Consider the following 15,005-nt stretch of genomic DNA (forward strand, 5'->3'; position numbering starts at 1 on the left):
TTTCATGCTTCTCTGAGCACAGAATGTTCTTGGGTTCCATTAGATAGCAGGTTGTAGTTACTGTACAAGAAAAATTACACAATGACAAAAGCATGATGCTGCTTATGCAGTGCTTCCCTGTATTCAATTCTTGTCCATGTCATTTTTGTGCTCTATTATTTAAGATTAAGATACAATCCCAAACGCTACTTCTGCTCAACTTTTATTCTCTTTTCATCTTAGACGTCATGGTAGTGAGTGGTAGATGGAGCTCTTGTAGGTTAGTAACCTTTGTAACTGTACTTTTAGTGCAAATGCTATTTTTATTCAAGTTAGTGCACTCACTAAGAGTGCCACCATTTGTCAGTTTGATACATACATTCTCCATTTAATGCATCAGTGCTGTGCCAGCAGGCATGTTGAAGTGAAACATTGAAATGTAGTGGGAAGTTATAAAGTATTGTAACTCAAGCACAACATACGCTTGCTACAAATCCAGGGAATTTTGGTAACGTTAAAGTAGTCACCGTGGTTTAGCACTGTACTAATGGTTATTTCCCATGCTTCCAAACAATTGCTGCATGCTAACATTGTTTGTAACTAAGCAGTCGGAGCTAAAATTTTTGTAGCGATTTTAGCAAAGACAGATATAGACAAACTCTGACGTGTTTGGCACGGCTGTTACACTGTAAATGTCGGACGTCTCAACCATTGTTGCCTTCTCTTACATGCAGAAGGTGTCATTGTAGTCAGCAGCAACACATTAATCACACCTGGATAATACCATTCATTAGGATAAACAATTGTCACATATCATTGTATTGTAAAGTGATAAACACCAGTTTCGTATATCTGAGCCAGACCGAACAGCACTACGCAAGGGCTGTACGTGAATTATGCCTTCAGGTTCTGCCTCACGATTAGCAACCTCTTCACTGCTGAAAAGCTGCACTTCAAGGCAAATCTCGCATATCGGCTCAGACGTCTCGCCATTCTCCAGAAGAGAGCGGCAGTGGAAAAAGTGATCACTGAAAATATGAAACAAGAGTAGCACGGATAATTGGTCTAGTTGGTACCTGTCCATTTTTGACAGAATATGGCACGAACACACACACGGACGCTGTGTTGTTTCCGTCTTTTTTCTAGTGTCCGTTTTTGTGTGCGTGCCATATTCTCTCAAAAATGAAACAAGATTATCGCTTAGTGAAATGTGGGTTGACCTATGTCTTAAGCGTAATGAGAGAAATGTCGTAATACTGAGAAAAGTAACATGAAAGTATGCAGAATTGTTTTGGCGGCAGCAGAAATCTAGTTGTCTGTGAATGTAAGCGGACAGTGGTCTCGTGATATGTCTGTATACGTTGTTGGCCCTTGTGTGCAGGAAAATGAGCTGCGACGAGTGGCTAAGAAGCTGTCAGAGCTGAAGTCGATAACTGAGGAGTCGGAAGAGCAGGAGGGCACGGAGGATGCTGAAACTGGACACGGGGATGGCCTTCTGAGAGACATCGAATCTTACCAGCTGGTAGGCATTACCAGGGCTGAGTGTCGTCTTACTTGAAGAGTGTCTTAAGAAATTTTGCTGCACATGCTGGACAGGATAAGTACACTCTGCTTATGTTCAGTTCACTTTTAAAATGTGTTTAAATTTATCAGAAGGCAAGCTGAAAAATAAGGCATCAAAGAAATTGGTGCACTCAAGATTCTTGGGCTTGTTCGTGTTTACCTGCTGTGTCAAACTACTTCAAGTGAAAAGACACAAGCCGTAAGAGTGTTTAATTATGCGTATGAATTGGAAGCCGCATTATGATCCAAAAGGGTGATAAAGGCATGTATGACTTGTTTGTCCATGACAGCACTGTATAATTTTGTATAATTTGTATAAATTATACAAAAAGCAAGAAAATAAATAAATGAAAACCAAATTCAACATTTGAAGATTGCACACGAATTCGAACCCAGGGTTTTAGCACTGAAGCCCAATGATACAAGTGACACACATGTACAAGGAGGAGGGGGGGGGTCGTGTCAGTAGTTCACAGGCTACTATCGCATGTGATCCTACGGCGGCTGCATGGCTTGGGAACTTTTGATCGCCCCTGTGCATGCCATCGTGATATGTACAGTCTGAGTTGCTGCTTTCTAGTGCCAGTGCTGACATACGCTACCGCTGCAGCAGCGATTGAGTTAGCTCGTCCTGAAACAGAGTACCCCATCACTTAAAATACCGCAGCTGAAACCTTTGTTGGCCCAAAAGGGCCTGGATCTGCTTAGCAGCAGTGTTCAGCAATCTGTGAGCCTGCTGCATGATGCATGACGCTGGTGTAAGATCTTGTTGTTCAACAGTTGCTGCAGTTGTCATAGCAGCGCATTCCTCCTGGATGGCAGCAAAACCGCTCTTAAAACTTTTTCCCAGGTGAAGCACAACCTGGAGCAGAGCGTGCAGCAGCTGAAGGCTGAGCTCACCACTGAGCAAGAACGGGCAGCACAAGTGAGAAACTGTTGTTGCTCCAGTTCTGATCGACACAGGTTTCTTCCTTCCTTATTGCCTTTCTTTCTTCCTTTCTTTCATTAGCTCTTTCTCTTCCTTCTCTCCTCTTTCTTTCTTCTGTTAAATTTCTTAAAAGTATCGCTGGTTGATTCTCCTAACTGTGACAAAAGCTTGTAGGAGGCAGTTCCAAAAGTCACTCGACTTTTGCAGGTTCAGTTGCAGCTGAATGAAGAAGTTGGTCGACTGCAGGCAGAGCTGCAGAAACAAACGAACACATTCCATGACCTGCAGGCACAGCTTGACAAAGCTCTGCAGGTGAGTGTAGGAATAGAGTGTGCTTGCTGGTCACTTCATCACAACATGTGACAAATCCAATGAACTGTGTTAACTTGTGTTGATTACAAGGCCATGCCCCTGTGTAACCCCCTCACCCTCTGTTTTGGAGTTTGTAACTCTGGAAAATTAATTTCACCAGTGTGCACAAGATAAGGCAAGCGTAGCCACTGTGACACCAAAATCAGTGAAAAGGATCATTTAAAAAAAAACTCGTGAGATAGCACCGTTTCTGTGTGGCAGCGGTGAATTCAGCATACAGTGTCAAAAGATCACTATCAAGTCTGATTTGTGAAGGACCAGCACCCTATAAAAATTCAGGAAGGAAAGTGTGAGTATAACATGAAAACAAATATCATTAGAATTAATGCTTCTGATTGACTTGCTGGGCATTTTTGCTGTAATATTGAGCCAATATCTGGTACAATAGATGTAACAAATCCATTGACATGCTATCAATAGTCTGATTTAGGAGGTTCTACTTTGTGACTATAAAGAAAGTGTCTAACGTTCTGTATGCATGGAGCCAGCCATACTCTGGAAATTGTAATAACTTCTGTTAGCTGAAGACGTAGGTAGGCTGGATTAAAAGCTCTGGTTATTGTCTGTCGCCCTACATTTCTCACGCACATACAGTAAAACATCGTTTATCCGGATCTCGTTAACTCGGAAATTCGGTTAACTCGGACTCGCGGCGCAATCCTGGCAAAACTGTGTGTACTTCAATGGTGTTGAATGCTCGTTAATCCGGAGGGATTTAGCCGTGCACCGGTTAACTCGGACAACTCCGGAGTCGGGACTCCATGCTTTCAGTCGCGCAATCTCGGTGGCTTGAAGGTTCAAGCACTCACTGCTTGTCATAACCGACGGCGGAACCAGAGTTTTAAAGAAACCGAAACCGAACGAACGACTCCAGCAGGATATAATCATGATGATAGTGAATGAGAGAGGGGAAGTGGCTAGGTGGCGCTAGTCACCACCCGGCGGAAGCGCTTGGGCCGCCGGCGCATCCAGTGTCAACGCCTATGCCTGCGCACCTACGCTGCTGGTTTCTTTGTGTTGTGACTTCGCGCGTAGTGTGCGAGCTCGTGCATATTGCATTCTCCAGCTGTGCCTGTGCGCGTTGCCGCCGCCGTCGCGCTTCATAGTGATGGCGACCGTCACTGAAGTGAAGTGGCAACAGCAGCCAGCAAATGATCTAGAAAGAAAGGTGATGATATTGAATGACGTGAACGCAGGTGTTTCTCAACAGGAGATAGGTCTCTCCTTCATAGTGGCATCCAGATTGTAGACTACGTTGCCGTTGCTGGTCCCCTGACTGACGATGACATATTATCGGAAGTGCTTGAAAAGGATCAGAATCACTGTTCCGATGATGGCACTCAAGATGAGCCGACACTACATAGCACCGTGCAGGAGGCCGCCGAAGCCCTCGCTGTCCTCGAGGAGTTCTGTGTCAGTTTTCGAGACAGCGAGCGTGCGCACCACCACCTGATGGGGTTGAAGAAGATCGTTCTAGCACAAAATCCGATGATGAAGGAGACAAAAATAATGCAGTTTTTTATGAAATAAAGGTTTGTCTGTGCCGAGCACATTTTCCTTTTGTTTTCATGGTCCATTAGATAACCTTGAATTCGGTTAACTCGGACATTTTCGCCAGTCCCGTGAGATCCGGGTTACTGAGGTTTTACTGTACTTGTGTATTTGCAGGATACTTGTGGTACACGAGCACATGGAATGTGTATGTGCAGGTACCAAGAAGTGAATGTGTATGTGAGATACCTGTCTTCGAGTTGCCTTGGTATCACAAACTGCTTCTTGTGTAACAAAAGGAAGAAAGTTATTAAAAACTGTGATCCTTTCATTACTGATAGCAGCTTGGGTAGGATGTAGTGTTACAATGCAGAACTAATCGGACACACATTGTATCAGGGACACATATAGTTTTATAAGAGAACTACTGACATTCAGGATTTTGATGTTTGTTTTCTCGCAGGAAAAAATCGCTATCAGTGAAGAACTGAAGAGACTCATGGACAGTCATGCCGAAGATGGCAGAATACCTTATCCCAGCTTGAACAGAGCAGACAGAGAGAGCATCAGCTATAGAAGAGGTGCAGTCATTGAAATCACAAGTGGAACAAGACCAAAGAGCACATAAAGAGCAACGCGATGCTTTAGAAAAGGAAATTGAAAGTGTTAGACAGTTAGCAGAAGAAAGGCAGAGCGAGATAGCCAGACTGATCTCCGAGAGTGAAGGCATTCGCAAAGAGCTGCAGTCAAATCTGTCGCAGCTTGAGGAAAGCAAGCAGAGGGAATCGCAGCTGACCCAAGAAGTTCAACTGCTGAAGTCGCACTCGAGCGAGAGTTGAGTGCACACGTTGAACGATGCAAACAGTTGGAGCAAGGTGCTGAGGAAAGCAGGTTGCTCGCCGAAGAGAAGCAATCTGAGGTTACTAGATTAAGCTCCGAAGCCGAGGAGCTTCGTAAGGAATTGCAGGCGAGCTTGGCCCACCTGAAGAAAGCAGAAAGAAAGAGTTGCAGCTCGTGGACGAGCTGACATTGTTGAGATCGCAAACAGAGCAAGGCCAAGTTGCGCTTGTGGAAAGGTGCAAAGCGTTGGAGAGCAGTGTTGAAGAAAGCAAAAGGCTGGAGCAAGAGAGACAGTCTGAGATAGCCAGGTTAAGTTCCGAAGCCGAAGACCTGCATAAAGAGTTGACGGCGACGTTATCACTGCTTGAGGAAAGCAGACAGAAAGAATGTCAACTGACGCAGGAGGTGCAATATTTGAAGTCGGAGGTTGAGAACCAAAGTGCTTGCCTGAATGCAGTGTGAAGGCCTAAAGAAGGAGGTCGAAGACCACAGGTTACTTGCCGAAGAGCGGCTTTCCGAGGTGGACAGGCTGACATCCGAGGCTGAACAGTTGCGCAAGGAGCTGCAGACAAATACGTTAGGACTGAGGGAAGCTAAACAAAGGGAGCATCAGATGATGGAGGAGAGTGAGTCCTTCAAATCACAAATGGAGCAGAAGCAGAGTATATTTGAAGAACAGGTTAAGAATCTCAAGGCGAATATTGAAGAAACAAGAAAACTAGCCGAAGAAAGGCAGTTGGAAGTCGGTAGACTGACGTCTGAAGTCGAAGACCTGCGGAAGGAGCTTGATACAAGCTTAGTTCAGTTAGATGAAAGCAGGCTGAGGGAATCGCAACTGACGAAAGAGTTGCAGTTGTCTAAATCGCAGACAGAGCAAGACCATAGTACACTCGCTGAGCGGTGCAGAGCCCTAGAAAAAGAAGTTGATGAAACCAAGCAGCTCGCAAACGAGAGGCAGTCCGAGGTTGTGAAAATCGCCTCTGATGTTGCAAGCCTTCAGAAGGAACTTGAAGTAAACATAGCCCAGCTGAAGAAAAGTGGAGAGAGGGAATCACAGTTAGCGCAAGAGCTGGAGCTGTTCAGATCGCAAGCAAAGGAAGAGCAAACGTGCACTCATTGAGCGATGCAGATCTCTAGAGAAGGAAATAGATGAAACGCGGCATCTGGCCGAAGAGATGCAGTCCGAGGTGGCCAGGGTGACTTCCGAGGCCCAGGTGCTTCAGAAGGAACTGCAGGCGAACTTAGCCCAGCTAGAGGAGAGCAGGCAAAAGGAAACGCAACTGGTGAAAGAGCTACAGTTGTCCAAGTCCCAAACAGAGCTAAACCAAAGTACACTCCTTGAGCAATGCAGAGAACTTGAGGAGGAGATCGACAAAACCAGACGAGTCGCAGAGGAAAGCCAGTCCGAGGTGGCTAGACTGACTAGCGAGGTTGGTAGCCTCCAAAAGGAGCTGCAGACAAGCTCATTCCAGCTTGAGGAAAGTAGGCAAACAGAATCCCAGTTAATGCAGGAAGTAAATCTGCTGAAATCACAAATGGAACAAGAGCAAAGTACACTTTCCGAACGCTGCAAGAGCCTAGAAAAGGAGCTTCAAGAAGCCAGGCAGGTTTCGGAAGAAAGAAACTCTGCCATGGCTGCGCTGGTTTCGGAAGCTGATGACCTCCGCAAGGAAATGCAGGTTCACTCATCAAAGCTTGAGGATGCCAGGCAAAGAGAGTCTCAGCTAGTACAGGAGGTGCAGCTTCTCAAATCGCAAGCAAACGAAAACCAATGTGCAGTCCTGGAGAGGTGCAAGGGCCTAGAAAAGGACGTTGAGGAGGCCACTGCTGTTGTCAGATCAGAGGCAGTCTGAAATAGTCAAGCTGAAAGCTGAAGCCAAGGTCTTGCAGAGGGACCTCCAAGCTAACATAGCTGCACTTGAGGAAAGCAAACAGAGAGAATCGCAGCTAACGCAAGCGCTCGAGAGTATGAAGTCACAAATAGAGCAAGAACGGAGTGCTACTTTGGTCCGGTGCACAGAACTGGAGAAAGATGTTGAAAGATACAAGCAACTTTCTGAAGAGAGGAATTCTGAAATTGCTGGGCTGAGCTCTGAGGTGCATGACCTGCACAGCAAACTACAGGAAAGTTCGTCTCAGTTGAAGGAAAGCAAGGAAAGAGAGTTGCAGTTTTCTGAAGAGCTGAATTCGCTGAAATTGCAAACAGAACAAGGCCAATGTGCATTGCTAGATTCGTGGAAGGGTTTGGAACAAGAGATGACACAAGTCAAATTTTTGCTGGATGAGAAGCAGGCCGAACTTTCCAGACTCAATGCTGAAGCTGAGGGTCTTCGAAGGGAACTGCAGCTCAGTTCGTCGCTTGTTGGAGAGAGCCAGCAAAGAGAATTGCAGCTAGCGAATGAGGTTCAGCAGTTAAAACTACAAGTGGAACAAGAACAAAGTGAGCTTTCAGAGCGATGCAGTGTTCTTGAGAAGGATGTTGAAGAAGCAAAATCACTTGCGGAAGACAGGCATTTGGAAGTTGCAAAACTGACTTCCGAATGTGAGAACCTACACAGAGAACTGCAGGCGAGCATATCTCAGCTGGACGAAAGCAGACGGAAAGAGTCTCAGTTGATGCAAGAACTGGAGTCGTTGAAGTTGAAGGCTAAACAAGAGCAGGATGCGCTGCTGGAGTGCTTTAGGGGACTCGAAAATGATGTCGAAGGAACGAAACTGTCTAAAAAACAACACTCCGATATGTCGGGTTACCGTGGCGAGGGTGAGGGTGTCCATGAAAGGCTACAACCCGTCTCAGAAGGAGAGCAGCTTGTGGAAGGCACGTTAAGTGCGAGAGAGTCGGAGGTTGTCTGCACGAGGCAAGAATTGCTGCAGACCCAAGCGTTTAACAAGAATGAAAATGAAGAACATACACCTGTTGTACAGCTGAAGGAGAAACTCACCGCTCTTCTACAAGAGGTATTGTTCATAGATGTGTTTCATATCCCGTAACAATAATTAGAACTAACAGACAAAAAAGCCCAGGAAACTGAGGGTCATGTGCTTCGCGAGGCCAGCAGGCAGAAAAAGAGTGTTCCACATTCGCCGTCATGGCTACTAGCGGCGCTGACTAACACTGCCAAGTTTAAAATGCACATATATACCCCGTAAGGTGGACAGGGGGATGACTGCCGCTATAGCTCGGTAGAGCATTGGACGCGTTATTCGAAGGTTGCAGGTTCGGTCCCTGCCGGCGGCAAGTTATCTTCTCGTCCACGTTACTTTCTTCACATTTTATCATAATTACTACAAAGCAACATCCCCTATACTTTCCTTGGCTTTCTTGTCTATTTGTTCTGTTTAATGTTGTGTCTAGCAAAGAAAAACGAGCCCTTAAAATTGCCCTTCCTTCGTTCATATCCCATAACAAGCAACAATCCCTTGGAAAAGAGTTGACTGTGTATCTGTAATTGTCATTGCTAACAATGCTGAGCAATTATTAAGTCATTCCAGAGGCCAGCAAAGCGTGCATTGTCAAAGACGTTAAAATTAAACTGCAGATGTGTCTCTAATAAAAACGTTACAGTGAGGAGATGATGTACAGGGTCCGTCAAAAGTTCCCAGGCCACGCTGCCATAGGAATGCATGGGATAGTGGCCCGGGAACTTTTAACGGACCCTGTACCGCACTGTAGATTATCACAGGCTTTGTTTACTGTGGCTTCATTAGCCACATATTACTTGTCACCTTTAAAGTACTGTACCTGTTTCACAAGTTGTCTGAAACATGATGCAGCTGCATCCTTTCTATTGTTATTGTCATGCCTTTTTTTTTTCTGGGGATTGGGGGGGTGGTGGGGGATGCTTAAGCCTTCAGTAGATAATGGACATAAGGGTCCTCTGCACACACTTGTGTGCAGCACATGTTCGGATTTTGCTCTCTCGCAAGAGCACAATTGCCTGTAATTGCTGCAGATAAGTCATAGCTGACACTTCTGACTCCTTTCAACACACTTGTGCAGTGCATGGACATTGTTTCCACAGCCACTTGTAGTTAGGGCAGCAGCAATATGAGAGACGCACATTTGAGTGTTCCCTTTAACCCCTTAAGGTTCCGATTAAATTACGAAAAATTGTTCGCAAATTGCCACATTATTTTATGACGCAAAATGCTGCAGTAACATGTTCAGAACGGAAAAGTACTTGCAAAAACATTTTCTGACAGATAAAAATGCTTTATTCGTCATATTTCACACCGTCATGTAATACCCAGGTGCGTAGCCAGGAATTTTTCCAATGGGGGAGGGGGGGGGGGCACTTGCTGAAGGCCTTGAAAAACGCCTATTATCGTTATTTACTTTTGGTAAAACACCCCCTCCATCAGAATTTCAGGGCAGAGGGGGGGGGAGGTTGCCCAGGCACCTAGGCCCCCCTCCCCCCCTGGCTGCGGGCCTGGTAATAACCCATACCTGGGGCATTTGATGTGTATTTCGAAAGAAATTTCTGCAACTCCAGAAAGTAAGGCTTCCATTTGACTTACCGTGGACAAAATGTACTATTACCATGGGTGTGCGAATAGTGAAATTTCATCTCGAATCGAATTGGAATCGAATCGTGCCGAATAGTGGCCAAAAATGTCGAATATCGAATACAAAGGATTTTATTGCAAATTCAAAGAAAGAACAGTAACGCTGTGCTTCATCATCATGAGTGCTCCGGGTCCAAAAATCTTCGGCCACCCGTTCACAGCAGCGTTTTAACTGCGCGCCGGAACGATGGGAGTTTCTGAACCAGTGGTGCAGTGTGGCAGTGGCGACTGCACAGCTTGAACAAATTTTCACATGTCAAGCCAATCACCTAGGGTTTTGTGGGTCAAAATCGGGACGTTTCAAAGCGTTTGTGACATATGCGACCGAACTACGCAAGAAGTCCGTGCATTCGTTTCGGAAGCAAAGTAGTGAAGGACTTGATAGTTCTCTTGTGTGTTTTTTTTTGCTTACGGAAATGGCATAAGCTCCTTTAAAATAATGAACATGCGGTCGCTTTGAACCAAGATATAGGTGATAGTTTTAACGAAAGGCATATTGTAAAGGCGGCTGCTTCAGCTTTAGCCACCCCACCCTAACCAGTTGCACCGTTGGCCTCTGTCGCGTTTTAGATATTCATCATGTCGAATTATTTGAAACTTTGACTACTAGCTATTCGAAAGTCGAATCGAATTATTCGGTTAGGTATTATTCGATTCGAATTCGAAACTCGAATATTCGCACACCCCTAACTATTACTCAATAGTTCAATACAAACTAGATGAGGCTACCATCCTTGTAGTAGCGTCCAAAGCACGGCACTGCTCCATGTTCGTTTATAATATGCGGGAAATGCAAGGCGTGCATTTCGCCGTTTAGTGTCTCATTCAATAATAGCACCAGTCACGGAACCTGTGTTGCCATCTATGTTTCAAATAGGAAAACATTTGACGAGCTGGGCTCGTCGAAAGCCTCTTGAAACATTGCTGAAGAGGCATGACGAGCACAGGTCGTCATAAGCACTTAAGGGGTTAAGAGTTAACCGTATTGTACACTGTAGCACTTGGCTTTCATAATCTTTAGTTCTGTTCTAACGAATTCTGTTCCACTATCTGGTTTCATCTCCATTATATTTCACTCCTGATGGAATGCCTTCTCATCACCTTCGTATGTATGTCATTTCAGAAGCAGCGCCTTTCAGCAGCTGAACATAATCAGCAAAAGCGTGTGAGGGAACTGGAAGAATCTCTCCAGGAAGTCCAAGACAGCCTCGGGAAGCAGCTGGTGAGCTGATCTCGCAGTGCAAGCTTGTTGCCGTTTTCATTGCACTCAGTTGCCGCTGAAACAGCATACAAGAAATGTATGTGCATTCTTTTCACCATTGCAGTTCGAAGCTGAGGCACTTGCCAAGAGTTATGAGGAACAGTTGCAGGCCCTCCAAGAGCGACTTGCCAGCAGCACGAAAACGGTTTGCTTACCAGGCTTCTCTGGCAACAGTTTAAATGATAGCTCTTTGTAGTTGTAGAGTCATTGCACATGTTTTTAGGCTGAAAGTGGCTTACCCGATCATCCCTTGATTTGTGACAGGTGGCTACTCATCAGCCAAGTGATGGACACCAGCAGCAGGCACACAAGTCTGAAACGTCAGGTCAGGCCCTTTCGGCATTCACCCAGCTGCAAATATTTTTATTCATTGTGGGCAGATTTATTACACCGCGCACTGCAAGTTGCTGCATCAGGACACTAGTAATTTTTTTTAAATATCTGTTAGTTGCAGTTTATCCAAGCATGCTTTACTGCACCGTTTTCTTCCTTCCTTTCCTTCTTTGCTTTTTCACTTTTAGAACATAATAGATTCTAAGTAACTATGTGACTACTAATATTTGAAAAATGCAGTCTACTTATATTTTTATATTATGATCTCAATGACACAGACAGGAATGCAGTCTTTTTTTTTTTTTTACCCTTACTGGTTGAAATGGCGGCAGTGTATCGAGATCGTTGGATAGTATTTCTCTGAACTGCTTAACAGTGCTTATGTGCTATGCTATGTAAGTAAAGTATCCTTTGCAATTAAAGTATTTCAGTGATATCCTAAATGTTTATCTTTTCTTTTAACTGGACTTCCATGAGAGCCACGTCTAAAAGGAAGAGTACCTGGCCAATATCAGGGCTAAAATTCCGCAAGCAGTAGTTGCGTCATTTGCAATGGTCCTGACATTAAAGGGACCCTGCAACACTTTTTCAGCATTGTTGGTAAACGCTGCCAATCAGAAGTCGAGTCTCCTGAGGACACGCGAGCCAAACATTGTAGCGCAGCATGTGGCCTGGAATTTACAACCAATTCTCAGTCACCTAGAAATCGTTCTCTCTTCTCTCGACAAATGATGCCATAAACCCAAATGACAGCGCCATAAACCCCAAGTCCACGACCGTTGGCTGATTTGAGCATCGCGAGCTGCATAGTTACTGTGGCTGCTGCGGGAGGTCGCCACGTGCCCGCATGCATGCCAGCGATCCCACTGAAAGTAAGCTGCACGTTCAAAGGAGAAAAAAAGAAAAAGGACGTAAGGTCATGACGTGCGCGTCACGTAACATCTTTCCCCCGTGCCATCCCTCCCTGCTTAGCTTCCAGCACGCTCGTCAGGACGAGAGAAGAGCGAAAGTAATTAAAACATCCCACAAATCTCTCTAACTCCGCTCGTACTTGACGGATTCTAAAAATTTTTGAGACAGTCGATTCGTGAGGCAATGAACTCCTTTTATGAAGCCATTTGATTATTACTTGGAAAAGTGTTGCGAGGCCCCTATAAGTACTGTCGTATCTATAGAACAGAGAACAAGGTTAGCACTTTGCAAACCATGGTGTTCTTTTAATAAAAAGCTTGTGTAGTTTTGTGCTTGTGTTTATGGATTCTCTCTGTAGTCTTCGTGCAGCTACGCATGTTGCACATGTTTGCACACAAGTCTATGAGTTATCAGGTGATAGCCACACCTAAAGGTGTGATTCTATTCTCCTCTATATTTTGATCAGGCCATACAGTCAAGGTTGATGAAGAGGCAGACACACCAGCAGCCACGCATGGTAGTGGATGGGACGACGCATGGCCAGATGAGGTGAGCTGATGGCTTAGCAATATATAATAGCACATTGACTGTTTGCACTTCATTTCTGAGCAGAAGAATACCGTATTTTCATGTATGTAGCAGGCCCCACTCTTATTACAACCATCGATAAAAAATGAATGAAAAGAAGAAACAAAGGTCACATATGCACAGAGGTTTGCCCAAAGCTATACTACATAAATTTTTTTTAATACACTCAGTTGCACGAGCTGCAAGCACAACACGCTGCTTAAAAGAGACAATCTTGTTTTGTGTGTTCAATTCAACCGTTCCATTGTCATTATCTTTAAAGGTGACCTGCTGTGGAGTTCGTCTAAATGTGGACCCCCTCGTTCATCTGTTGTTGTCTGCATGTTGTACACGTGAAACTATGACAGTTCAAGCAATCTCGACATCTGGTTGTGCACGGCCACGAGTGTCACGATATAGAGCCAATGACAGTTTAGTTTCCAAGAAACTTTCACCAAGTTTCTTGGAAACTAAAGGCCTCCTAGCTGTTAGATTTATCACAAGTTTACATTTTGACAAAAGTTCTCAAAGGAAATGTAATTGTGGGGCTCATTCCAGGCATGACAACTGATTTGATGACTACTAACTATGGTGCTGCCATTACTACCATCGAGTTGTTTTTGTGCTCTAGTTTTACGAGTTTGCCTGCCTGTGGTTCCCATTCCATGCCTGCTTGCATGCATCTTACAATAATTTCTTTTATTTTTAAAATTTTGTGAAGTGCCATGCACATGAATGCATTGGCTTGATTGACTCTTATTAAGTGCTACCATTGCTCATCGTGGAGATTGCAATTTCCTGGTTGATACCTGCAGGAGGAGTGGGGTCCTCGTGAGTGCCCAGCTGATGAGAGAATAGAAGCTCTCCAAATGACTCTTGGCCGTTACCGGTAAGTTGCCCCATACTTTTTTACAAAACCCATTTCTTATGTGTAGTTAAAAATGGGGAGCTCGTTTCTGATGTGGAGTGTAAGGATAATCTGTTGACACATCTAAAGAAAGTGAAATTGAGGCACTGTCTATTACATATGCATTGTTCCAAGTAATTTTCTCTATGGCTTTTGCTCTGCCCCCATGAATCATGTAACAATTTTATTAGGCTTGTGCGAATATTCAAGCACTTCGAATATTCAAACGAATAATACAGTATTCGAATTCGCTTCGATTCGAATTTAAATTATTGAAAATTTGGAAGTATTCGAAATGAACGGATAGGTGTATATTAATCCGCTTATAACCCTCCTTGTAAAGGTGGTTTCACTGCAGTGGAGGGGTGCTATACCGTGAATACACCTTTCCAGGAAAAATTTGCACTGTCCGCTTGTAATCTTTTGTAAAGATAGTTTCACTGCAGTGGAGGGGTGCCGTACCATGTATACACCTTTCCAGGAAAAATCTGCACTGCCGCGAAGCCCCACTTTAAGGTTAAATGAACATATTCCCTCACATCGATTCATCATTATTTAAGTTTAAAAACTTGTTATACCGGCTTATATGCTCCAAGTATAGTAAATTTTAAAACGTAACATATTTTACAGGTTATCATTTGCATTCTACCAAAAGCCAAATCCTGCTACTATTAAAAGTTGCTTCCACTTCCTTTGAACCAAAACGAATGACATTTGCACATGCCTTGTTACAATTTAAAAAAAAACTTTGTGCAGGTTGGTTGGGTCATGACAAATATGCTCGTTTTTTTTTTATAATATGTGATATATACTATTTGAATTCAATTCGAAATTATTCGACCAAAGTCGCTATTCGCTTCGAACCTAAAATTTACTATTCGCACAAGCCTAAATTTTATGTAAGCTGCATACTTATGCACCATATTTGTCCGATATAGACAATATACAGTTTACAAAATTCATGATATCGTCCTCTTGGTGTAGAGTTGTGGAGCCGTAAAAATTGTGCATTGGTGGTATAAAATATTTTTTTGGTTATTTTCGTAATAATCTTGAGGCCTGAAGTCTAGGTTCCGCTTCCCGCTATTACAACTTTGCTTCTTTTTTCGAATAGAAGTTTCATTCAGATCAGTTCAGCAGTCATGTTGCAGGAAAATTTCTTCATTTCAGTGTGTAGTTTTGATTTGAGGAGATCAGAGTTGACCCATAGCTGAAGCTTCCTCTTACATGTTACTGCTCTCGTACTGTGCACTCTTCTTCAACATAGCCCACATGCTCACAACCAC

The 15,005-nt window shown here is 44.1% G+C and overlaps 2 protein-coding genes across 2 annotated transcripts in view; both read left to right on the plus strand.

Moving 5' to 3' along the window:
• The window catches only part of LOC119386010 (golgin subfamily A member 4), a 28,546-nt gene that overhangs the window by 8,927 nt on the left and 4,614 nt on the right, over nucleotides 1-15,005 (plus strand). The window contains exons 10-17 of the mRNA XM_049413541.1: nucleotides 1,361-1,501; nucleotides 2,393-2,467; nucleotides 2,678-2,782; nucleotides 10,863-10,961; nucleotides 11,065-11,145; nucleotides 11,265-11,325; nucleotides 12,712-12,794; nucleotides 13,628-13,701. Of these exons, the coding sequence (XP_049269498.1) occupies nucleotides 1,361-1,501; nucleotides 2,393-2,467; nucleotides 2,678-2,782; nucleotides 10,863-10,961; nucleotides 11,065-11,145; nucleotides 11,265-11,325; nucleotides 12,712-12,794; nucleotides 13,628-13,701 (719 nt within the window). The remainder of the gene's footprint in view (nucleotides 1-1,360; nucleotides 1,502-2,392; nucleotides 2,468-2,677; nucleotides 2,783-10,862; nucleotides 10,962-11,064; nucleotides 11,146-11,264; nucleotides 11,326-12,711; nucleotides 12,795-13,627; nucleotides 13,702-15,005) is intronic.
• On the plus strand, nucleotides 5,208-6,319 carry LOC125757682 (myosin heavy chain, cardiac muscle isoform-like). Its single transcript, XM_049413542.1, has one exon. It carries the CDS (start codon nucleotides 5,625-5,627, stop codon nucleotides 6,291-6,293), a length of 669 nt encoding a protein of 222 aa, XP_049269499.1. The 5' UTR covers nucleotides 5,208-5,624; the 3' UTR covers nucleotides 6,294-6,319.

The sequence above is a fragment of the Rhipicephalus sanguineus genome, chromosome 3, assembly GCF_013339695.2.
Source record: "Rhipicephalus sanguineus isolate Rsan-2018 chromosome 3, BIME_Rsan_1.4, whole genome shotgun sequence".
Taxonomy (NCBI): domain Eukaryota; kingdom Metazoa; phylum Arthropoda; class Arachnida; order Ixodida; family Ixodidae; genus Rhipicephalus; species Rhipicephalus sanguineus.